General features: G+C 43.8%; 1 protein-coding gene across 1 annotated transcript in view; it reads left to right on the top strand.

Moving 5' to 3' along the window:
• KYNU (kynureninase) overlaps window positions 1–26,115 on the top strand; it is a 119,448-nt gene that overhangs the window by 62,032 nt on the left and 31,301 nt on the right. Inside the window, exons 9-12 of the mRNA XM_077273017.1 lie at window positions 13,653–13,751; window positions 16,661–16,734; window positions 20,801–20,853; window positions 22,991–23,076. Coding sequence (XP_077129132.1) covers window positions 13,653–13,751; window positions 16,661–16,734; window positions 20,801–20,853; window positions 22,991–23,076 — 312 coding nt within the window. The remainder of the gene's footprint in view (window positions 1–13,652; window positions 13,752–16,660; window positions 16,735–20,800; window positions 20,854–22,990; window positions 23,077–26,115) is intronic.

The raw sequence follows: 26,115 nt of genomic DNA, 5'->3' as shown, positions 1-26,115 counted from the left end.
TCTCTATCATCCCTCATCCTTCCTCTCTATCCACCCTCATCCTTCCTCCCTTATCCTTCCTCCCTCCCTTATCCTTTTTTTGTCATCCTTCCTTCCTCCTTCATCTTTCCTCATCTATCTTCCCTTATCCATCTTTCCCCCTATCATTCCTCCCTCATCCTTCCTCCCTCATCTTTCGTTCCTTATCCTCTCTATCCTCCCTCATCCTTCCTCCTTACCCTCCCTCATACTTCCTACCTTATTCTTTCTCCCTATCCTCCCTCATCCTTCCTCTCTATCCTCACTCATCCTTCCTCCCTTATCCTTTCTTCCTCATCCTTCCTTCCTCCCTCATCTTTCCTTCCTTATCCCCTCTATCCTCTGTCATCCTTCCTCCTTATCCTCCCTCATCTTTCCTCCCTTATCCTTCCTCATACTTCCTACCTTATTCTTTCTCCCTATTCTCCCTCTTCCTTCCTTTCTATCCTCACTCATCCTTCCTCTCTTATCCTTTCTTCCTCATCCTTCCTTCCTCTCTATCCTTCCTCCCTCATCCATCTTCCCTTATCCATATTTCCCCCTATCCTCCCTCCCTCATCTTTCCTCCCTCATCTTTCCTTCCTTATCCTCTCTATCCTCTGTCATCCTTCCTCCCTATCCTCCCTCATCTTTCCTCCCTTATCCTTCCTCATACGCTTTTCTTCCTCTCTATCCTTCCTCCCTCATCCATCTTCCCTTATCCATCTTCACTTATCTATCCTCATTCTTCTTTCCTCGATCATCATTCCTCCCTATCTTCCCTTCCTCCTTCCTTCCTCACTCATCCTTCCTCCTCCATCTTCTCTTATCCGCCCTCCCTCTTTCTTTCTCATCCATCCTCCCTCTCTATCCTCCCTATCCTCACTATTCCATCCTCATCGGTAGAAACTCCCATCTTCTTTTCAGTAATGTAACAATTTGTTCTGTTTTCACTGAATACAGATTTTACTCAAGAATTGACAATTTTGAAAATGAATGAAAAGAAACATTACAAAGTTTATTATTTTCATGTTTATAATTGATTTATAAAATAAAAATTAAAACACTGGTTACTTTTTAAGACCCATCCCGTGATTCTGCTGTGAGTTTTGTTGCAAATTGTAATAAAACTGTCGATCTTTACTGAGATTATTTTTAAAGAGGCTCAAGTGCATTGCTAACGTACCCTAAGAACGAAGCTGTGCCATATTCAACCATCTTACCATTGAAGCTTTGCCTTGTTTCTGTTTCAATAAACAATGGTTTTACGATCACTTGGAGATTCTCACTAATGACTAGGTGTCTCGTGCCATGTAGTCCTGCTGCTCTGTGTAATCCCGCCCCCAACACTGATTGGCAGGGATAATGCACAGTGTACACAGAAAGTAGCCAATCAGTGCTGTGGGCGTGGTTTTGCAGCACTCAGCATTCAAAGAACTGCTAAATCTGCAGTAGAGAAAACAGACATTGCATCAAAATGACAGCATGTGGGCCAGTAAGTGATGCATCACTGGAATCAGGGTCTCTGCCCCTACATCATGCTGCTCTCGGATTACATGGCAATACCTGCTGAAAGCTTCCATTTTATAGGGTTTTGTTGCCATTTTTCAGAGATATTTTCCCTTTCCTTGAAGCGTCTCTTTAGAACTCACATTTCAAATATGTTTTTTTACTTCACAAACTGTTAAATCACAGACATAAAAATGCAATTTTGATTTTACATTTGTTTTTCAAGTCCATGTGAAAAAAAAGCACCAAAAATGTTGATTCCTGCAAACCTCTTGCTAATGCACGGTGGGCACGAGTTTTCAGGAAATCACATCCACTGTGCTTGAACTGGGAAACGCAGCTGATTTTCTGCACAAAAAAATTGCAGGGAAAAATCCTTTTATTTTCGTTAAATTAGACAATGGGCTTACCTAAAAATGGAAGAATAAATATAAGGGTTTGTGCACATTCGGCAAATCTGCTGCTGCAGCAGAATGGATGAAAGTTTACCAGATCTGCAGAGAAAAAAATCTATGGTGGAAAGTAACCAGCGGTGTGGATTGTATATCTACAGCTCATCATTTTATGCTGCCGAGGATTTTATCCTTTGCAAACCAAAAGGGGAAAACTGCAGCAAATAAGCTCCAAAATCAGCACCAAATCCACATTTAATAATTCCTCCAGAGGGGACAGGAGTCTGGGTATTAATTACAAGTCTCCTGACTTTTTACAATGGTGAAAGTTATGGAAACTTAAGAATTATCATAAATGGCAGACATTCAAGCTGTTTGCCTTCTTCTGCCCGTCTGTATTTTATTTTGCAGAGAGATTTTGATTCCGATATCTAAGAAACTCGACTTCTCTGCTGCTCTGAACTTCAGCACAAATCAGACCAATCGCTGGAATAAGGAGCCCGGATGGCGCCCGCACCAGTGATGGGGGGCTTGGAAACTTTTCAAATAGCAGCATTAGGATGAAGGAACTTCAGGCTACACTTATGTTTGCCATTCCAATCCCTGTTTAAAAATTACACTTCATAATGATATTTAGTATTATGAGCTACTAGATTCTGCCAAATAAATATTTACAAAACAGAAACAAATCCTTTCATCAAGAGTCTGATATTCCAGAAAGTCCAGCAGTTCAGAACATGCATTTACAAACAGAATTAGAGAATATACAGATTACGGTATATAAAATTAGAAGAAAAAGCCAAAGCAGAGATAATAAATTATGAGAAAAGTATTTCAATAATTTTATGACCCAATCATTCAGCATGTCTGATAATCTGACATATGTCAAATCTAGTGCTGGATTAATATATATATTCTAACTGGCAATTCTTTATATTTACAGTGAAAAATGTGTATATATATATATATATATATATATATATATATATATATATATATATATATATATATATATATATATATATATATATATATATATATACACTCACCGGCCACTTTATTAGGTACACCATGCTAGTAACGGGTTGGACCCCTTTTGCCTTCAGAACTGCCTCAATTCTTCGTGGCATAGATTCAACAAGGTGCTGGAAGCATTCCTCAGAGATTTTGGTCCATATTGACATGATGGCATCACACAGTTGCCGCAGATTTGTCGGCTGCACATCCCAAAGATGCTCCATACAAGGCAGGATGGATCCATGCTTTCATGTTGTTTACACCAAATTCTGACCCTACCATCCGAATGTCGCAGCAGAAATCGAGACTCATCAGACCAAGCAACGTTTTTCCAATCTTCTACTGTCCAATTTCGATGAGCTTGTACAAATTGTAGCCTCAGTTTCCTGTTCTTAGCTGAAAGGAGTGGTACCCGGTGTGGTCTTCTGCTGCTGTAGCCCATCTGCCTCAAAGTTCGACGCACTGTGCGTTCAGAGATGCTCTTAGGCCTACCTTGGTTGTAACGGGTGGCGATTTGAGTCACTGTTGCCTTTCTATCAGCTCGAACCAGTCTGCCCATTCTCCTCTGACCTCTGGCATCAACAAGGCATTTCCGCCCACAGAACTGCCGCTCACTGGATTTTTTTTCTTTTTCGGACCATTCTCTGTAAACCCTAGAGATGGTTGTGCGTGAAAATCCCAGTAGATCAGCAGTTTCTGAAATACTCAGACCAGCCCTTCTGGCACCAACAACCATGCCACGTTCAAAGGCACTCAAATCACCTTTCTTCCCCATACTGATGCTCGGTTTGAACTGCAGGAGATTGTCTTGACCATGTCTACATGCCTAAATGCACTGAGTTGCCGCCATGTGATTGGCTGATTAGAAATTAAGTGTTAACAAGAAGTTGGACAGGTGTACCTAATAAAGTGGCCAGTATATATATACTAGCTATTGAACCCGTTCTACGCCCAGGTGGTGAGCATTTATATTGGTATATGGTCTCCATCCTGGTATGTGTTGCTTCTATCCTGAGCCCTAATCTTGTCATGTGCTGCTACCATCTTGCACCCCCATCCTGTCATGTGCAGCCCCCATCCTGTTTTGTGTGCCTACATCTTGTGATGTGCTACTGTCTTCCTGAGCACTCATCCTGTCACGTGCTCCCATCCTGTACCCCAATGCTGTCATGTGGTGGTCCCATCCTGTACCCCAATCCTGTCATGTGGTGGTCCCATCCTGTACCACAATCCTGTCATGTGCTGCTACCATCATGCGCCCCCATCCTGTCATGTGCTACTCTCTTCCTGAGCCCTCATCCTGTCATGTGCTCCCATCCTGCGCCCCCATCCTGTCATGTGCTGTTCTCATCCTGCGCCCCCATCCTGCCATGTGCTGCTCCTATCCTGTGCCCCCATCCTGTCATGTGCTGCTCCCATCCTGTCATGTGCTGCTGCCATCCTGCTCCCCCGTTCTGTCATGTGCTGCTCCCATCCTACCCCCCCGTTATGTCATGTGCTGCTCCCATCCTGTGCCCCCATGCTATCATGCTTTGCTCCCATCTTGAGCCCCCATTCTGTCATGTACTGCTCCCATCCTATGCCCCAGTTCTGTCATGTGCTGCTACCATCCTGCGCCCCCATTCTGACATGTGCTGCTCTCATCCTGAGCCCCGATTCTGCATGTGCTGCTGCCATCCTGCGCCCCCATTCACTCATGTGCTGCTCCCATCCTACCCCCCGTTCTGTCATGTGCTGCACCCATCCTGTACCCCCATGCTATCATGCTTTGCTCCCATCTTGAGCCCCCATTCTGTCATGTACTGCTCCCATCCTATGCCCCAGTTCTGTCATGGGCTGCTCCCATCCTGCGCCCCCATTCACTCATGTGCTGCACCCATCCTGCGCCCCCATTCTGTCATTTGCTGCTTCCATCCTGCACCCCCGTTCTGTCATGTGCTGCCCTATTCTGTCATGTGCTGCTCTATTCTGTCATGTGCTGCTGCCATCCTGCGCCACAGTTCTGTAATGTGCTGCTCCCATCCTGCGCCCCCACTCTGTCATGTGCTGCTTGCATCCTTCACCCCGTTCTGTCATGTGCTGCTCTATTCTGTCATGTGCTGCTCCCATCCTGCGCCACAGTTCTGTAATGTGCTGCTCCCATCCTGCACCCCGTTCTGTCATGTGCTGCTGCCATCCTGCACCCCCATTCTGTCATGTGCTGCCCTATTCTGTCATGTGCTGCTCTATTGTGTCATGTGCTGCTCCCATCCTGCACCACCGTTCTGTAATGTGCTGATCCCATCCATATGCCTCATACGCTGCTCCATAAAGGTTGATGGCCCCCATAAGATGCTCCATAGTATATGCCTCATATGCTGCTCCATTATGGTTGATGGCCCCCATAAGATGCTCCATAGTATATGCCTCATATGCTGCTCCATAAGGGTTGATAGTCCCCATAAGATGCTCCATAGTATTATATGCCCTGTATGCTGCTGCAATAAAAAAAAAAAATAACATACTCACCTATCGTCGCTGGGCACTGAGTGCTGGGGGGCCTGAGCAGGCGGGGACACCGGCGCGCTGTGGGGGTCAGGTGCCGGAGTCGCCGCTAGCTCAGGCCCCCGGCACTTGCTATAGTCACCTGGCCCTGATCCACTGCTGCGTGCCGCTCCGTCTTCCGGGTCCTCTGCCTGTGACTGTTCAGTCAGAGGGTGGCGCGCATTAAGCGCGTCATCGCGCCCTCTGAACTGAACGTCACAGGCAGAGGATGTGGAGGACGGAGCGGCATGCATCGGTGAAACAGGACAGGTGAATATAGCATACTCACCCTCCTGGCACATCCCTGCTTCTCCGTTGGAGATCGCAGTGTGCGTTCAGTGCTTACGCATACCGCGATCTCCTGGGCTGCGTCACTCTGTGGGGTCCAGACTGCGCCGGCGCTTGCGCAGTCTATAAAGGCTTTGGACAGAGTGACGCTCCCAGTGTTATATTATATATATATATATATATATATATATATATATATATATATATATATATATATATATATATATACTACCGTTCAAAAGTTTAGGGTCACTTAGAAATGTCCTTATTTTTGAAGGAAAAGCAGTTTTTTTCCAATGAAGCTAACATTAACTGATTCAGAAATACACTCTATACATTGTTAATGTGGTAAATGACTATTCTTGCTGCAAACGTCTGGTTTGTAATGCAGTATCTTCACAGATGTATAGAGGCCCATTTCAAACAACCATCACTCCAGTGTTCTTATGGTACTTTGTGTTTGCTAACTGTGTAAGAAGGCTAATGGATGGTTAGAATACCCTTGAAAACCCTTGTGCAAGTATGTTAGCACAGCTGAAAACAGTTTGGCTGATTAGAGAACCTATAAACCTGACCTTCCTTTGAGCTAGTTGAGAATCTGGAGCATTACATTTGTTGGTTCCATTAAACTCTCAAAATGGCCAGAAAAAAAAGAACTTTCATGTGAAACTCGACAGTCTATTCTTGTTCTTAGAAATGAAGGCTATTCCATGCGAGAAATTGCCAAGAAACTGAAGATTTCCTACAATGGTGTGTACTGCTCCCTTCAGAGGAGAGCACAAACAGGCTCTAACCAGAATAGAAAGAGAAGTGGGAGGCCCCGCTGCACAACTGAGCAACAAGACAAGTACATTAGAGTCTGTAGTTTGAGAAATCGAGGCCTCACAGGTCCTCAACTGGCAGCTTCATTAAATAGCACACGCAAAACGCCAGTGTCAACATCTACAGTGAAGAGGCGACTCCGGGATGCTGGCCTTCAGGGCAGAGTGGCAAAGAAAAAGCCATATCTGAGACTGGCTAATAAAAGGAAAAGATTAATATGGGCAAAAGAACACAGACATTGGACAGAGGAAGATTGGAAAAAAGTGTTATGGACAGACGAATCCAAGTATCAGGTGTTTGGTTCACACAGAAGAACATTTGTGAGACGCAGAACAACTGAAAAGATGCTGGAAGAGTGTCTGATGCCATCTGTCAAGCATGGTGGAGGTAATGTGATGGTCTGGGGTTGCTTTGGTGCTGGAAAAGTGGGAGATTTGTACAAGGGAAAAGGGATTTTGAATAATGAAGGCTATCACTCCATTTTGCAGCGCCATGCCATACCCTGTGGACAGCGCGGGATTTGGCCAATTTCATTCTACAACAGGACAATGACCCAAAGCTCCAAGTTATACCAGAACTATTTAGGGAATAAGCCGGTAGCTGGTATCTATCTGTAATGGAGCGGCCAGCGCAGTCACCAGATCTCTGCACCATTGAGCTGTTGTGGGAGCAGCTTGACCGTATGGTGAAAAAAGTGCCCATCAGCCAAACCAACTTGTGTGAGGGGCTTCTGGAAGCATGGGGGGAAATGTCTCCAGATTACCTCAGCAAATTAACTGCTAGAATGCCAAAGGTCTGCAGTGCTGGAATTGCTGCAAGGGAGCATTCTGTGACGAAAGCAAAGTTTGAAGGAGAAAATTATTATTTCAAATAAAAAAAATTTTTTCGAACCATGTCAATGTCTGGACTAGATTTTACATTCATTTGGCAACTCATTGGATTAATAAAAGTATGAGTTATCATGGAGAACACAAAATTATCTGGGTGACCCGAAACTTTGGAACAGTAGTGTGTGTATATATATATATATAATGTGAATTAATTAATCCAGCACTATATTTGACATGTGCTGGATTATCAGACATGCTGAATTGCATGTATATACATTACAGACCAAAAGTTTGGTCGCACCGTCTTATTTAAAGATATATATATATATATATATATATATATATATATATATATATATATATATATATATATATATATATATATATATATATATATATATATATATATATATATATACACACACACACACACACACATTTTTCACTGTAAATGTAAAGAACTGCCAATGACGTGTAATCGCCCTATAATCTGCAGCAGGATAAATTGCACAAAACTAGCATTAGGCACTCAGGACATAAGAATCAGCAGTTAAGTGGAATAAGCAGCAATTTATCATTATTTCCAGCTTTCTGAATGCTAGTATCTCTAAATAATTATACTTTGATATATTAATTCGTTGCTACGTAATATGTCTCAGAAAGGAACACTATGTTTGGCCCTTAAGAAATGAGTCATTATTTTGCTTTTTTAAAGCTTCTAATCTGTTTCTGAGCCTTTTACAGAAGAATGGATTTTTTAGTAGCTTGGTGCCATCTAGTGGCCATTATTGAGATTGATTATTTCAGAACATTCAGTGCAAAGTAACGGCAAATAGTGTGAGTTTAGTGTATAAACAATAAATATATACATATGGTACCGGGTACAAGTTTCAGAAAAGCATTAAAAGAACAAAGTAAGAATGCTTTCAAAAGTAGAAGTGTTGTTAGTTGTGTTTTTGTTATAAAAATGCAAAGGAAATGAACAAAATAGAAATTAAAATTAAATCAATATTTTTGCAACAGCCCCTTGCCTCCATCAGCTCTTCTTGGTACTTGACACTTGCACACAATTTTCTAAGGAACTCAGCAGAAAGTTGCTCTAAACACCTTGAAGAGGCTTGTATGGATCCTTCTGTCTCTTCATGTGATCCCAGGGAGACAGGATAATGTGAGATCAGGGATCTGTGTCATAGATCATCACTTCCAGAACTCCTCGTACTTAATGACACTGGCTGGATGATAAGAGTTGTTGAAAATAATAAAGTCTCCTATGTGCCCTTCTGCCATTTATAGTACCCTGAGTGTCCCTACTATGTATTGAAGATAAGTGCCCAATAGTAGATAACACAGGATCCACCATTCACAATAGGTGATATCACAGCTCACCTCCTCCTCCTCCTCCTGTACAATGACTGATAACATCTCTATATACAGTAGATAACACAGGATCCACCATTCACAATAGGTGATGTCACCGCTCACCTCCTCTGTACAATGACTGATAACACCTCTATATACAGGAGATATCACGGGATCCAGCATTCACAATAGGTGATGTCACAGCTCACCTCCTCCTCCTGTACAATGACTGATAACACCTCTATATACAGTAGATAACACAGGATCCACCATTCACAATAAGTGATGTCACAGCTCACCTCCTCCTCCTGTAAAATGACTGATAACACCTCTATATACAGTAGATGACACAGGATCCACCATTCATAATAGATGATGTCACAGCTCACCTCCTCCTCCTGTACAATGACTGCTAACATCTCTATATACAGTAGATAACTGTTATGACCCCAATGGCGAGGGTCTCAGAGGAACGTGGAAGTCTGCAGAATACAAAAATCCGGCTCATAGGGCAGTGGTAACTGGGTTGACCATATATCTACTCCTAACGCCAACACTAGAAGTAGCCGGGGATCATTCCTACGTTGATTCTAGATGACACGCGCCAGCCGGAGAATCTAGCTACCCCTAGTAGAGGAAAACAAAGACCTTTCTTGCCTCCAGAGAAGGGGACCCCAAAGCTGGATAGAAGCCCCCCACAAATAATGACGGTGAGGTAAGAGGAAATGACAAACACAGAAATGAACCAGGTTTAGCACAGAGAGGCCCGCTTACTGATAGCAGAATAAAGAAAGGTAACTTATATGGTCAACAAAAACCCTATCAAAATCCACACTGGAAATTCAAGAACCCCCGAACCGTCTAACGGTCCGGGGGGAGAACACCAGCCCCCTAGAGCTTCCAGCAAAGGTCAGGATATAGATTTGGAACAAGCTGGACAAAAATACAAAACCAAAACAAAGAGCAAAAAAGCAAAAGGCAGACTTAGCTGATATAACTGGAACCAGGATCAGTAGACAAGAGCACAGCAGACTAGCTCTGATAACTACGTTGCCAGGCATAGAACTGAAGGTCCAGGGAGCTTATATAGCAACACCCCTAACTAACGACCCAGGTGCGGATAAAGGGAATGACAGAAAAACCAGAGTCAAAAAACTAGTAACCACTAGAGGGAGCAAAAAGCAAATTCACAACAGATAACACAGAATCCACCATTCACAATAAGTGGTGACACAGCTCACCTCCTCCTCCTGTACAATGACTGATAACACCTCTATATACAGTAGATAACACAGGATCCACCATTCACACTAGGTGATGTCACAGCTCACCTCCTCCTCCTGTACAATGACTGATAATACCTCTATATACAGTAGATAGCACAGGATCCACGATTCACAATAGGTGATGTCACAGCTCACCTCCTCCTCCTGTACAATGACTGATAACACCTCTATATACAGTAGATAACACAGGATCCACCATACACAATAGGTGATGTCACAGCTCACCTCCTCCTCCTGTACAATGACTGATAATACCTCTATATACAGTAGATAGCACAGGATCCACGATTCACAATAGGTGATATCACAGCTCACCTCCTCCTCCTGTACAATGACTGATAACACCTCTATATACAGTAGATAACACAGGATCCACCATTCACAATAGGTGATGTCACAGCTCACCTCCTCCTCCTGTACAATGACTGATAACACCTCTATATGCAGTAGATAACACAGGATCCACCATTCACAATAGGTGATGTCACAGCCCACCTCCTCCTCCTCCTCCTGTACAATGACTGATAACTAGTGTTGAGCATTCCGATACTGCAAGTATCGGGTATCGGCCGATATTTGCTGTATCGGAATTCCGATACCGAGTTCCGATATTTTTGCGATATCGGAAATCGGAATCGGAAGTGTGCGGTGCGTATGGTTCCCAGGGTCTGGAGGAGAGGAGACTCTCCTTCAGGCCCTGGGATCCATATTCATGTAAAAAATAAATAATAAAAATAAAAAATATGGATATACTCACCCCTCCGGCGGACCCTTGACCTTAGCGATGTAACCGGCAGCCTCCGTTCCTAAGAATGAGTGAGTGTAGGGCCTGCGATGACGTCGCGGCTTGTGATTGGTCACGTGAGCGGTCACATGAGCGGTCACGCGACCAATCACAAGCCGCAACGTCATCGAAGGTCCTTCACTCTGCATTCTTAGGGAACGGAGGCAGACGCTTGGACCGGTGAGAGCCGGGGCCGTCAGAGGAGTGAGTATATCAATATTTTTTATTTTTATTCCTTATTTTATACATGAATATGGATCTCAGGGCCTGAAGGAGAGTTTCCTCTCCTTCAGACCCTGGGAACCATTCCGATATTTTGTGTCCCATTGATATGCATTGGTATCGGGTATCGGTATCGGCGATATCCGATACTTTTTGGGTATCGGCCGATCCAATCCGATACTGATACCTTTGCATATCGGAAGGTATCGCTCAACACTACTGATAACACCTCTATATACAGTAGATAACACAGGATCCACCATTCACAATAGGTGATGTCACAGCTCACCTCCTCTTCCTCCTGTATAATGACTGATAACACCTCTATATACAGTAGATAACACAGGATCCACCATTCACAATAAGTGATGTCACAGCTCACCTCCTCCTCCTGTGCAATGACTGATAACACCTCTATATACAGTAGATAACACAGGATCCACCATTCACAATAGGTGATGTCACAGCTCACCTCCTCTTCCTCCTGTATAATGACTGATAACACCTCTATATACAGTAGATAACACAGGATCCACCATTCACAATAAGTGATGTCACAGCTCACCTCCTCCTCCTGTGCAATGACTGATAACACCTCTATATACAGTAGATAACACAGGATCCACCATTCACAATAGGTGATGTCACAGCTCACCTCCTCCTCCTGTGCAATGACTGATAACACCTCTATATACAGTAGATAACACAGGATCCACCATTCACAATAGGTGATGTCACAGCTCACCTCCTCCTCCTGTATAATGACTGATAACACCTCTATATACAGTAGATAACACAGGATCCACCATTCACAATAGGTGATGTCACAGCTCACCTCCTCCTCCTGTGCAATGACTGATAACACCTCTATATACAGTAGATAACACAGGATCCACCATTCACAATAGGTGATGTCACAGCTCACCTCCTCCTGTACAATGACTGATAACACCTCTATATACAGTACATGACACAGGATCCACCATTCACAATAGGTGATATCACAGCTCACCTCCTCCTACCGTACAATGACAGATAACACCTCTATATACAGTAGATAACACAGGATCCACCATTCACAATAAGTGATGTCACAGCTCACCTCCTCCTCCTGTGCAATGACTGATAACACCTCTATATACAGTAGATAACACAGGATCCACCATTCACAATAGGTGATGTCACAGCTCACCTCCTCCTCCTGTATAATGACTGATAACACCTCTATATACAGCAGATAACACAGGATCCACCATTCACAATAGGTGATGTCACAGCTCACCTCCTCCTCCTGTACAATGACTGATAACACCTCTATATACAGGAGGTAACACAGGATCCACCATTCACAATAGGTGATGTCACAGCTCACCTTCTCCTCCTGTACAACATTCTTTGTGTAGCTCCAAGCTGATATATTTGTGCCTATTAATTTCATATCATAGTGAAGTTGTTCCTTTCTCCTTGTTTGCGGCAAATTGTCTTCCTCGTCGTCACTTAAAAAGTAATTGTCGTTTTTATTTTAATTTCATAAATCCATAGTACATATGAAGATAAGAAACTTTATAATGTATCTTATTAGAGGAATCTGCTTCTTTCTCTGCCAAAATTGATCAGTTGTTATCAGACTTCTCAATTCTGAGGAAAAATCTATAGTCAGTGAAGACTTACTGAGATAGGAGATGGTGGCTACTGATTCTATGTAGATGGGCGGGGGAGGAGGAGGGAGGAGCTCTGTCTCTAGCTCCTCCCCTCTCTACATAGTGACTTTTGATAATAATCGGTCAATTTTGTCAGAAAAGAAGCAGATTCCTCTGATAAGATACATTACAAATGTGCTTATTTTCATGTGTAATAATGACTTATTAAATAAAAAGTAAAACAATGGTTACGCTTTAAATAGTATACGGTAAGTGCTGATTCACCAAAAGAAAGAAAAAGCTGAAAACAGATTATTCAACTATATTATATATTCATATTTACATTTTTTTTTAGACTTTGCGTCACTTCTTTTAACATTTTTCCACTTTTTTTTTACTCTCCTTATTCCAGGAGCCATACATTTTTACTTTTTCCATCTACATGGTTTGTTTTTTTACAGGACTAGTTGTAGTTTTAAGTGACAGCATTCGTTTTACCATATAATGTACTGAAAAATAAAGAAGAAAAAAAACATAATTCCTCTTTTGTTTTTGAAGTTTTGTATTTTAGGTTGTTCCTTGTCCATTGAAAATGACCTGATGGTATGATTCTAAGGGTCAGCACGATTATAACTATACCCAACTTATAATTTTTTTATTTTTTTTAATATTGTTGTGGTTTAAAAAAATTCAGAACCTCAAAATTTTATTTGTATCCCCATTTTCTGAGACCCATAACTTTCTTTTTCTGCTTGCAATTAAAGAGCCGCTCAGTTAAAAAAGTGGAAGTGATGAAAGTTTAGCTACTTTGAGTCATTGAATGTTTATATTTATTTCTCTACTGCCCTCTTGTGTTACTTTTTTGGAACTGCACTGCCATAAAATTATAACAAGTTTACACTAAAGAAAACGTAACAAAGCAACACTGAAACGATTTTCCAACCATTCTATAATTAATAAGGTTAATATATATTTTTTTCCAGGGGTGCTACGTTGGCTTTGATTTGGCCCATGCTGTTGGTAATGTTGAACTTCACTTGCACGAGTGGGAGGTGGACTTCGCTTGTTGGTGTTCTTATAAGGTTCTTCTTATTTTTTCTTATATATTTACAAAGTTTATGGAGTTTTGCTATTTAGAGTACTTTGCAGAATCATTAGATTTTATTGCAGGGGTCCTGTTACTATTATATTCCTACAATATATATCATTAAAGAGGTATTCCCATCTTGTAAAGTGTTTGCCACTTAGACCGTCTGACCTGTAGGAATCTTACTGATCCTGAAAATGAAGGGAGCACTGCCACATTCAAGTGAATAGTGTTAGACTCCTGCATGGCTGAGTGACCAGAACCACGGCTGTGCAGGACACAACGCTACACCGGCAGCATGGCACCTTCATTCTAAGGATAAGTAATATACTATCATAATATACTTTCATTACAAGGTCCCTATTTAAATTAAAAGTTTATTTTAAACAAGTGTTACCCTATCCATATAAGAGGGTATAACTTTCTAATCGCTGGGGGTCCGCATGCTCAACCTTCGCTCTACTCATTGTCTATTGGACTGCCGAGCACAGTGTTCAGCTACTTTCATCAATCCCATAGACAATGAATGGAACGAATGCCACCTATGAAGGCTTCTGCTCTGTTCATGAACCCCCTACTAGGGGTTCTAGAGCCCTGATCTCCCCTTTTGCAGGGGTCCAAAGTGTTTGGACTCCCAGTGATCAGCAAGTTATACGCTATCCTCTGGATAGGGGATAACATGATCTTTTGGAATTAACCCTTTAATGCAGTGGTGGACTTAGAGAAGGGAAGCCCCTGAGCTAGACAATATATGAGCCCTTTGCAGTCCAAGAGTTGTCACTTAAATCCCCCGTCTGGAATCCCCTGGGAATGATCCCAAATCAGCTATGACCCACACAGGAACACCCACATTTGGACAGAGTTTACAAAACCTCCAACTTTTTTAATCTTGGGTGGCCCTAAATCTGCTGGGGCCGTATCTGAAAAATGTGGACAGTCAGTGCCTGAAGCCACCTTAACGTGGACCCTCAACCTTGTGCATACTCATACAGTTAGGTCCATATATATTTGGACAGAGACAACATTTTTCTCATTTTGGTTATAGACATTACCACAATGAATTTTAAACAAAACAATTCCGATGCAGTTGAAGTTCAGACTTTCAGCTTTCATTTGAGGGTATCCACATTAAAATTGGATGAAGGGTTTAGGAGTTTCAGCTCCTTAACATGTGCCACCCTGTTTTTAAAGGGACCAAAAGTAATTGGACAGATTCAATAATTTTAAATAAAATGTTCATTTTTAGTACTTGGTTGAAAACCCTTTGTTGGCAAGGACTGCCTGAAGTCTTGAACTCATGGACATCACCAGACGCTGTGTTTCCTCCTTTTTGATGCTCTGCCTTCAGTGCGGTGGTTTTCAGTTGCTGTTTGTTTGTGGGTCTTTCTGTCTGAACTTTAGTCTTTAACAAGTGAAATGCATGCTCAATTGGGTTGAGATCAGGTGACTGACTTGGCCATTCAAGAATATTCCACTTCTTTGCTTTAATAAATGCCTGGGTTGCTTTGGCTTCATGTTTTGGGTCATTGTCCATCTGTAGTATGAAATGACGACCAATCAGTTTGGCTGCATTTGGCTGGATCTGAGCATACAGTATGTCTCTGAATACCTCAGAATTCATTCGGCTGCTTCTGTCCTGTGTCACATCATCAATAAACACTAGTGACCCAGTGCCACTGGCAGCCATGCATGCCCAAGCCATCACACTGCCTCCGCCGTGTTTTACAGATGATGTGGTATGCTTTGGATCATGAGCTGTACCAAGCCTCCGCCATACTTTTCTCTTTCCATCATTCTGGTAGAGGTTGATCTTGGTTTCATCTGTCCAAAGAATGTTCTTCCTGAACTGTGCTGGCTTTTTTAGATGTTTTTAGCCTTTTTATTCTTGATGCTTATGAGTGGCTTGCACCGTGCAGTGAACCCTCTGTATTTACTTTCATGCAGTCTTCTCTCTATGGTAGATTTGGATATTGATCCGCCGACCTCCTGGAGAGTGTTGTTCACTTGGTTGGCTGTTGTGAAGGGGTTTCTCTTCACCATGGAGATTATTCTGCGATCATCCACCACTGTTGTCTTCCGTGGGCGCCCAGGTCTTTTTGCATTGATGAGTTCACCAGTGCTTTCTTTCTTTCTCAGGATGTACCAAACTGTAGATTTTGTCACTCCTAATATTGTAGCAATTTCTCGGATGGGTTTTTTCTGTTTTCAGAGCTTAAGGATGGCTTGTTTCACCTGCATGGAGAGCTCCTTTGACCGCATGTTTACTTCACAGCAAAACCTTCCAAATGCAAACACCACACCTCAAATCAACTCCAGGCCTTTTATCTGCTTAATTGAGAATGACATAATGAAGGGATTGCCCACACCTGTCCATGAAATAGCCTTGGAGTCAATTGTCCAATTACTTTTGGTCCCTTTAAAAACAGGGTGGCACAGGTTAAGGAGCTGAAACTCCTAAACTCTTCATCCAATTTTAATATGGATACCCTCAAATGAAAGCTAAAAGTCTGAACTTCAACTGCATCTGAATTGTTTTGTTTAAAATTAATTGTGGTAATGTCTATAACCAAAATGAGAAAAATGTTGTCTCTGTCCAAATATATATGGACCTAACTGTATGTGCCATGTACCGAATGGTAGACGTTCCCTATATTTGCTTTCCATGGTGGAATCACCAACTCTCCGCACTTTCCTGGTGGGTTTATTCTCATAGACAGGAGCCCATCTGCTCCTACGGGGCGGCAGTATAAAGCCCATTATCGGCCAGCGCTGAAGAATAAGGAGACAGGTGCTTGGCGGCAGATAATGCAGCATGTTTTATGTGCCCGAGATCCACTTTAGCTCTATTTGATGCTTTTGCACATTGACGAAGTAATTAGTTGTTCTTCTTCTATTTGTTTGCAGTATCTGAACTCCGGCGCTGGAGGATTAGCCGGAGCTTTCATCCATGAGAAACATTCCAGCACTATTCAACCATCGTACGTAACGCTCTACTTTCCTATCAACTCATTAGTGTTTTTCTATGGGAAATTAGGTAAATTGTCCGGGCACCTAACCTGCACCAAAGGGTCACATTCTTACTACTTGTTACAGGAATCAATGTCTTATCTGCGGGACCATCAGGGTGATGATGCTGGAAGAGAAAGGGGTAGACATGGGATATATTGTATATTGCTGGGATTGCCACCAACGTCCGATCGTAGGGTGTCCGGACACTGCAGCCCAGTCACTATCCCACTATGTCTCCTGCCAGCTCTGCTCAGCTTTTATTACAGTGACCAACTGATTAAACATTGATTATATCGGGCGACAAAATTAGTCTAGAGAAAACAGCTGAGCAGAGAGGCACGATGGTATCCACGGAAGTAACCATTTGGCTCCACTGTCACCCTCAAGACATTAGTGATGTATCAATATTGCAGAACCTGTATGCATATTCTATTAAAAATGAATTTCACTCAGTATAGTGGGATGCGTTCTGGGGTATGTAAGAGAAAGCATGGTCTGACCAAGAGATTACATGAAGGTGGTCTCTCTGACACCCTTCTGGGTAAACGCAGGCAGTGTCTTCTAGTTTTTTGGCTCTATAAAGATGTACATGCCTGGTATTATGCGGGGGCACGTTTGTCACCTGCATGGGAACTCTTATGGTAATGCATGGAATCATCCTGGCGCCTTATTGAGGTAATCTTTAGCGCAGCATAAACGTCATCGTGGAGATGGAATATAGGTTTAGTAGGTGGAGATCCAGCAGAAGCATGGAGGAGGAACATTGAGGAGCTGTCAGGCAGGGTAGGTGGTTGGAGATTCAGCAGAATCAGAGAGGAGGGACACTGATGAACTGACAGACAGGCTAGATAGGTGGAGATTCAGCATAAACAGTGGGGAGGGACACTGAGAAGCAGTCAGTCATGTTAGGTAAGTGGAGATTGAGCAGAAGCAGGGAGGAGGGACACTGAGGAGCTGTCAGTCATGTAATGTAGGTGGAGATTCAGCAGAAGCAGGGAGGAGGGACACTGAGGAGCTGTCAGTCATGTAATGTAGGTGGAGATTCAGCAGAAGCAGGGAGGAGGGACACTGAGGAGCTGTCAGTCATGTAATGTAGGTGGAGATTCAGCAGAAGCAGGGAGGAGGGACACTGAGGAGCTGTCAGTTATGTTAGGTAGGTGGAGATCCAGCAGAAGCATGGAGGAGGGACACTGAGGAGCTATCAGGCAGGGTAGGTGGGTGGAGATTCAGCAGAAGCATGGAGGAGGGACACTGAGGAGCTGTCAGGCAGGGTAGGTGGGTGGAGATTAAGCAGAATCAGAGAGGAGGGACACTGATGAACTGACAGACAGGCTAGATAGGTGGAGATTCAGCATAAACAGTGGGGAGGGACACTGAGAAGCTGTCAGTCATGTTAGGTAGGTGGAGATTCAGCAGAAGCAGGGAGGAATGATGCTGAGGAGCTGTTAGTCATGTTAGGTAAGTGGAGATTCAACAGAAGCAGGGAGGAGGGACACTGAGGAGCTGTCAGTCATGTAAAGTAGGTGGAGATACAGCAGAAGAAGGGAGGAGGGACACTGAGGAGCTGTCAGTTATGTTAGGTAAGTGGAGATTCAGCAGAAGCAGGGAGGAGGGACACTGAGGAGCTGTCAGTCATGTTAGGTAGGTGGAGATTCAGCAGAAGAAGGGAGGAGGGACACTGAGGAGCTGTCAGTCATGTTAGGTAAGTGGAGATTCAGCAGAAGCAGGGAGGAGGGACACTGAGGAGCTGTCAGTTATGTTAGGTAAGTGGAGATTCATCAGAAACAGTGAGGAGGGACACTGAGGAGCTGTCAGTCATGTAAAGTAGGTGGAGATACAGCAGAAGAAGGGAGGAGGGACACTGAGGAGCTGTCAGTTATGTTAGGTAAGTGGAGATTCAGCAGAAGCAAAGAGGAGGGACACTGAGGAGCTGTCAGTCATGTTAGGTAAGTGGAGATTGAGCAGAAGCAGGGAGGAGGGACACTGAGGAGCTGTCAGTCATTTTAGATAGGTGGAGATTCAGCAGAAGCAAGGAGGAGGGACACTGAGGAGCTGTCAGTCATGTTAGCTAAGTGGAGATTCAGCAGAAGCAGGGAGGAGGGACACTGAGGAGCTGTCAGTAATGTTAGGTAGGTGGAGATTCAGCAGAAGCAGGGAGGAGGGACACTGAGGAGCTGTCAGTCATGTTAGGTAAGTGGAGATTGAGCAGAACCAGGGAGGAGGGACACTGAGGAGCTGGCAGACAGCCTAGGTAGGTGGAGATTCAGCAGAAACAATGGGGAGGGACATTGAGGAGCTGTCAGGCAGGTTAGGTGGGTAGAGATTAAGCAGAAGCAGGGAGAAGGGACACTGAGGAGCTGTTAGTCATGTTAGGTAAGTGGAGATTCAGCAGAAGCAGGGAGGAGGGACACTGAGGAGCTGTCAGTAATGTTGGGTAGGTGGAGATTCAGCAGAAGCAGGGAGGAGGGACACCGAGGAGCTGTCAGTCATGTTAGGTAAGTGGAGATTGAGCAGAAGCAGGGAGGAGGGACACTGAGGAGCTGTCAGTCATGCTAGGGAGGTGGCGATTCAGCAGAAGCAGGGAGGAGAGTCACTGAGGAACTGTCAGTCATGTTAGGTAGGTGGAGATTCAGCAGAAGCAGGGAGGAGGGACACTGAGGAGCTGTCAGTCAGGTAAGGTAGTTAGACATTCAGCAGAAGCAGGGAGGAGAGACACCGAGGAACTGTCAGTCATGTTAGGTAGGAGGACATTCAGCAGAAGCAAGGAGGAGGGACACAGGAGCTGTCACTCATGTTAAGTAGGTGGCAAGGGACACTGAGGAGCTGTCAGGCAGCTTAGGTGGGTAGAGATTAAGCAGAAGCGGGGAGGATGGACACTGAGGAACTGTTAGTCATGTTAGGTGAGTGGAGAGGGACACTAAGGAGCTGTCGGGCAGCTTAGATGGGTAGAGATTAAGCAGAAGCAGGGAGGATGGACACTGAGGAACTGTTAGTCATGTTAGGTAGGTGGAGATTAAGCAGAAGCAAGGAGGAGAGACACTGAGGAGCTGTCAGTCATGTTAGGTAGGTGGAGATTCAGCAGAAGCAAGGAGGAGGAGCACTGGGGAGCTGTCAGTCATGTTAGGTAGGTGAAAATTCAGCAGAAGCAAGGAGGAGGAGCACTGGAGAGCTGTCAGTCATGTTTGGTAGGTGGAGATTCAGCGGAAGCAGGGAGGATGGACACTGAGGAGCTGTCAGTCATTTTAGGTAGGTGGAGATTCAGCAGAAGAAGGGAGGAGGGACACTGAGGAGCTGTCAGTCATGTTAGGTAGGTGGAGATTCAGCAGAAGCAAGGAGGAGGGACACTTAGGAGCTGTCGGTCATGTTAGGTAGGTGGAGATTTAGCAGAAGAAGGGAGGAGGGACACTGAGGAGCTGGCAGACAGTGTAGATGGACAGAGGTTTAGAAATAAAATTTCATATAAAATAAAACAGCCATTCTGACATGGATTTTCTAAGTATTCCAGCCTTATTAGGTAGAAAAAAACATATTTAATAATGTATGCAGTTTCATTTTTTTTAAATATGATGACAGATCTGCTTTGATTAGTTTAGTTTAGTATAGTTTAGTAAAAAAAAAAGGTTTACAAAAAGGATTAAAAAATATTTCATACGCTGAATTTGCTACTTTAAGCTTCGTAGAGTGTATGTTCATTTCTACATGGTTGGGAAGTTTATGATTCTCATAGAGGGGCTCATTGAATATTGCAGCCTCTGTTTATAACTGCTCAGACTCGAGATTTGTGTACAGACTTCCGTCCTTCCGGCCTTCACGGTGATACAATTCTTCTCCCATCTCTCTGGTCAGCAATGTTAAATTCATGTTCCCCATTTTCTCACACAGCGATAATTGATCTGAACTCTGCAATCTCTGCCGGTCGCCCGCTGAGCTGACGAGCTGTTTTCGACATACAGTTGTGCCGCGCTTGCCTGACATTAGCTACTTCCGCGGCTGCTGTAATTGAACATAATGATTTTTATTTCCCTCTTGTTCCAGGTTGGTTGGCTGGTGGGGTCACGAGTTCAAATCCAGATTCAACATGGAGAACAGTACGTACTCGCATGGTGATAACACATCCGTAGCCTTTAATGCACCGGCGGCGTCACCATAAAACAATGCGCTCAGCATTTCATTCGGCGCACAGCCGGGGCGACAACGACGGGCACGGAACTAATCCTTCATGATGTCCGGATGAGAGCAGGACTCTACAGTTATGTTTTCCGCCTTGATCTCTAAATGGACCTGTCATTCCAAGATAGAAGACACATTGCTGTCTTTAAGACCTCAGACACGGATTTGTCTATTTGCCGGCCTTGTCCATGGCTTCTTAGACTGACATCAATCCAGCGTGTGTTACATTAAGTCCGATATATCCAGATGTAGCAGAGAAGAGTTTGCCATTTTCCATCCTTCTTCTTTCTGTTACAATGTGTTGCTATTTCTAGGAACACAGACAAATACTTACTAACATATAGAATGTCAAATCCTTCATTTTTATGTCCCGTACCCACAAACTTACTGAAATGGCAAAAAAATTCAACTTTTTCATGTTTTCGCTAAAGCCTGTATCTCTATTGGTCTGGATAGCAGGATAATTAAGACATATTCAGCACTTTAGGCAAATATGCAGGCCAACTTATGAAAAATTTTAAAAGAGAAATTGTCACTTTCCTTAAAAACAGCACCAGTCATACGTGATGTTCACACAATCTGTGTTTGGTGCTGTTTTTGCAAAGAAGAAGCCACTGACCATTAACCCTAATAAGAAAATCAAACTTTGTATTCTCTCTAGAAGAGTTTTCAGCATTCTCTTTATGATCACAGGCAAGACATCAATGACTGATAACACCTCTATATACAGTAGATAACACCGGATCCACCATTCACAATAGGTGATGTCACAGCTCACCTCCTCCTCCTGTACAGTGACTGATAACACCTCTATATACAGTAGATAACAAAGGATCCACCATTAACATTAGATGATGTCACAGCTCACCTACTCCTCCTGTACAATGACTGATATCTCCTCCATATACAGTAGATAACACAGGATCCTCCCTTCACAATAGATAACACAGCTCACCTCCTGCTCCTCTACAATGACTGATAACACATCTATATACAGTAGATAGCACAGGAACCACCATTCACAATAGGTGATGTCACAGCTCACCTACTCCTCCTGTACAATGACTGATAACTCCTCCATATACAGTAGATAACACAGGATCCACCATTCAAAATAGGTGATGTCACAGCTCACCTCCTCCTCCTGTACAATGACTGATAACACCTCTATATACAGTAGAAAACAAAGGATCCACCATTCACAATAGGTGGTGCCACAGCTCACCTCCTCCTGTGCAGTGACTGATTACTCCTCCATATACAGTAGATAACACAGGATCCACCATTCACAATAGATGATATCACAGCTCACCTCCTCCTCCTGTACAATGACTGATAACACCTCTATATACAGTAGATAACACAGGATCCACCATTCACAATAGGTGATGTCACAGCTCACCTCCTCCTGTACAATGACCGATAACACCTCTATATACAGTAGATAACACAGGATCCACCATTCACAATAGGTGATGTCACAGCTCACCTCCTCCTCCTGTATAATGACTGATAACACCTCTATATACAGTAGATAACAAAGGATCCACCATTCACAATAGGTGATGCCACAGCTCACCTCCTCCTGTGCAGTGACTGATTACTCCTCCATATACAGTAGATAACACAGGATCCACCATTCACAATAGATGATATCACAGCTCACCTCCTCCTCCTGTACAATGACTGATAACACCTTTATATGCAGTAGATAGCACAGGATCCACCATTCACAATAGATGATGTCACATCTCACCTCCCCCCCCCTGTACAATGACTGATAACACCTCTATATACAGTAGATAACACAGGATCCACCATTCACAATAGGTGATGTCACAGCTCACCTCCTCCTGTACAATGACCGATAACACCTCTATATGCAGTAGATAGCACAGGATCCACCATTCACAATAGGTGATATCACAGCTCACCTCCTCCCTCATCCTTTCAATGACTGATAACACCTCCTGTACTTTCCAGAAAGCAGATTTTTTTGTTGCTTCCTCAGCACTACATAATTTATACTAATAACTTTGTATTTTTATTCTTTAGAACTAAAATTGAGCCAAGGTGTGGATGGCTTCCGTCTGTCTAATCCCCCGATTTTACTGGTGTGTTCCCTCCATGCAAGTTTGGAGGTAAGTACAATAGTGAAATGCACTATAGACTTTTTAATGCGACCACACGTCTCACAATAATGACACCGAAGCCAAGAAGGAGAGATTGATGAGGATTTATATGCAAAAATTATAAGATAAAGAATCATCTCAGCAATGTCATACGTTGATCCTGCAGGAAGTTTCTCTTTCTTTGGAGTAACTTTGTGTGCAGCAAGAAGACAGTCTGCTCACGTGTAAATGAGATTTTCTTTTCCAAAAACAGCACCACTTTTATTGACAGGCTATGTCTGGTATTACAGTTCACCTGAATTCACGCAAAAGAGGGAGTTAGGTGAATTTTTGATCATTAGGGCTTTGTGGCTGGCAACAATAGATGGGCTCTATAGATGAGCCTCACTGGCAGCACAATACATGGATTTGTGAATAACTCATGTTGGGGAGCTCCATGGCCGGCAGTCTCATAATGCACAATAGATGGTACCAAACATGGAGACTGTGATTGGCGCTATGACGGATAATTTGGTATTAGCTAACAGACAGTTCTCCATCCTCCTCCTTCTTGACCTGTCCTCTGCTTTTGACACAGTCGACCACTGCCTACTGCTGCTGATTCTTTCTTCTCTTGGCATCAAAGGCCTTGCCCTGTCCTGGATTGCCTCATACCTTTCCGACCGCACATTTAGCGTTTCCCACTCCCACACTACCTCCTCATCCCGCCCTCTCTCTGTTGGAGTCCCTCAGGGCTCTGTCCTAGGGCCCCTACTTTTTTCCATCTATACCCTTGTCCTAGGGCAACTCATAAAGTCCCATGGCTTCCAGTACCACCTGTATGCGGACGACACTCAGATCTACCTCTCTGGCTCAGATGTCGCCTCTCTTCTGTCCAGAATCCCGGAGTGTCTGTCAGCCATATCCTCCTTCTTCACCTCTCGCTTCCTAAAACTCAATGTAGACAAAACCGAACTCATCATCTTTTCCCCATCTCACGTATCCCCCTCTACCTGATCTATCTATTATGGTAAACGGCATCACGTTCTCTTCTGCACCTGAAATCCGCTGCCTCAGGGTAACTCTCGACTCAGCCTTGTCCTTCAAACCACACGTTCAAACTCTTGCCACCTCTTGTCGCCTCCAACTCAAAAATATTGCCAGAATCCGTCCCTTCCTCTCCCCACAATCTACTAAGACTCTTGTGCATGCCCTTATCATCTCCCGCCTCGACTACTGCAACTCCCTCCTCTGTGGCCTCCCCGCTAACTCTCTTGCACCACTCCAGTCTGTCCTCAACTCTGCTGCCCGGCTAATCCACCTCTCTCCCGCTACTCCCCTGCTTCACCCCTCTGCAAATCCCTCCACTGGCTCCCAATTCCCCAACGAATCCAGTTCAAACTACTAACACTGATCTGCAAAGCCATCCACAACCTGTCCCCTCCCTATATCTCTGAACTAATCTCCCAGTACCTTCCCTCACGTAATCTCTGATCCTCCCAAGACCTCCTACTCTCCACCACACTTATTCGGTCCTCATACAACCGCCTCCAAGATTTCTCCCAAATATCCCCCATCCTCTGGAATTCCACGCCTCAACACGTCCGACTATCCACCACCCTCGGATCCTTCAGACGGAACCTGAAAACCCATCTCTTCAAGAAAGCCTACAGCCTGCAACCATTCTGCCGCCTCACCATCGCCAGAGCAGCCACCTCACCACCGCCATAGCTGCTGCACCTCCGACCTTCTGTCTCTTCCCCACTATCCCATAGAATGTAAGTCCCCAAGGACAGGGTCCTCTCTCCCCTCTGTACCAGTCTGTCACTGTAAACGTGTTTACTGTAAACGATATTTATAACCCTGTATGTAACCCCTTTCTCATGTACAGCACCATGGAATTAATGGTGCTATATAAATAAATAATAATAATATTATATCTAGTGATGAGCGAGTATATTCGTTACTCGGGTTTCACCCAGCACGCTCAGATTTTCTCTGAGTATTTCGATGTGCTCGGAGATTTAGTTTTCGTCGCAGCAGCTGTAAGATTTGCGGCTGCTAGACAGGCTGAATACATGTGGGGGTTGCCTGCTTGCTGCGGCTACGAAAACTAAATCTCCGAGCAGTCACAAATACTCAGAGATCACCCGAGCGTGCTCGTGGAATGCCGAGTAACGAGTATACTCGCTCATCACTAATTATATCCTGACTTTCTCTTGCTGCTTACTGTATCCGCTTGGAGGCAATACTGGATCATACAGCCAGGTGCAGAAGAATCTAGAAGTGATCGGTGGAATTCTCAAACTAATCATCCAAAAATTGTATGATTTGTGCACTGTAACTACACACAGTGTCAGGTCAGAGCCATTATACTGATTACAATGACACCTGGTGATGAAATCTGTCTTGTGGTTGTTGTTTAATCTTTATTTTCAGTTTTACGCTAATGATATGCTCGTGCCCCAAGGCGGCCTGTGGGGGGTCTTCATGTGGTGCTCTGATTAGCCATTCATAATGCAACCTGCTGACAGGTCACTGATCCCTCACTGACCTGCCCCTAGTTTACATAATGAATATTATATAAAAAAAATTAAAAATCCCCATCTGCAAGCAGGTGGTGGCGGCGCCTGTGCTGCAGAACGATCACATCCATAATGTGTATTTAATTATAGTTTTTGATGGTATACAAAAATTTTTTTAAAAAATCAGTCTGAAAATGGCGTTGGCCGAGCCTGCACAGTAGCAGTTATTGGTGATCTGAAAGCTGGTACTGTGCAGGTGTAGGTGGCGCCATCTTGCTAGAAAAAAATGAATTGCCTCCTCCAAGATGGTGCCTTCAGCGCCTGCGCAATAGCATGTATCGGATTGTCACATGAAGACCCCCTACAGGCCGCCCCGGATCACGAGCATAATTAACTGAGCACTGAAAATAAAAATTAATCAACAACCACAAGACGGATTTCATCAACAAAGGCATCATTTTAATCAGTATAACGGTGCTGACCTGACACTGTCTGTAGGTTACTCAGCGCAAGCCTGCTGACAGGTTCCCTTTAAGAGAAGCAC

Source organism: Ranitomeya variabilis, chromosome 7 (genome assembly GCF_051348905.1).
Source record: "Ranitomeya variabilis isolate aRanVar5 chromosome 7, aRanVar5.hap1, whole genome shotgun sequence".
NCBI lineage: Eukaryota > Metazoa > Chordata > Amphibia > Anura > Dendrobatidae > Ranitomeya > Ranitomeya variabilis.
This window is presented reverse-complemented; position numbering and strand designations above follow the sequence as displayed.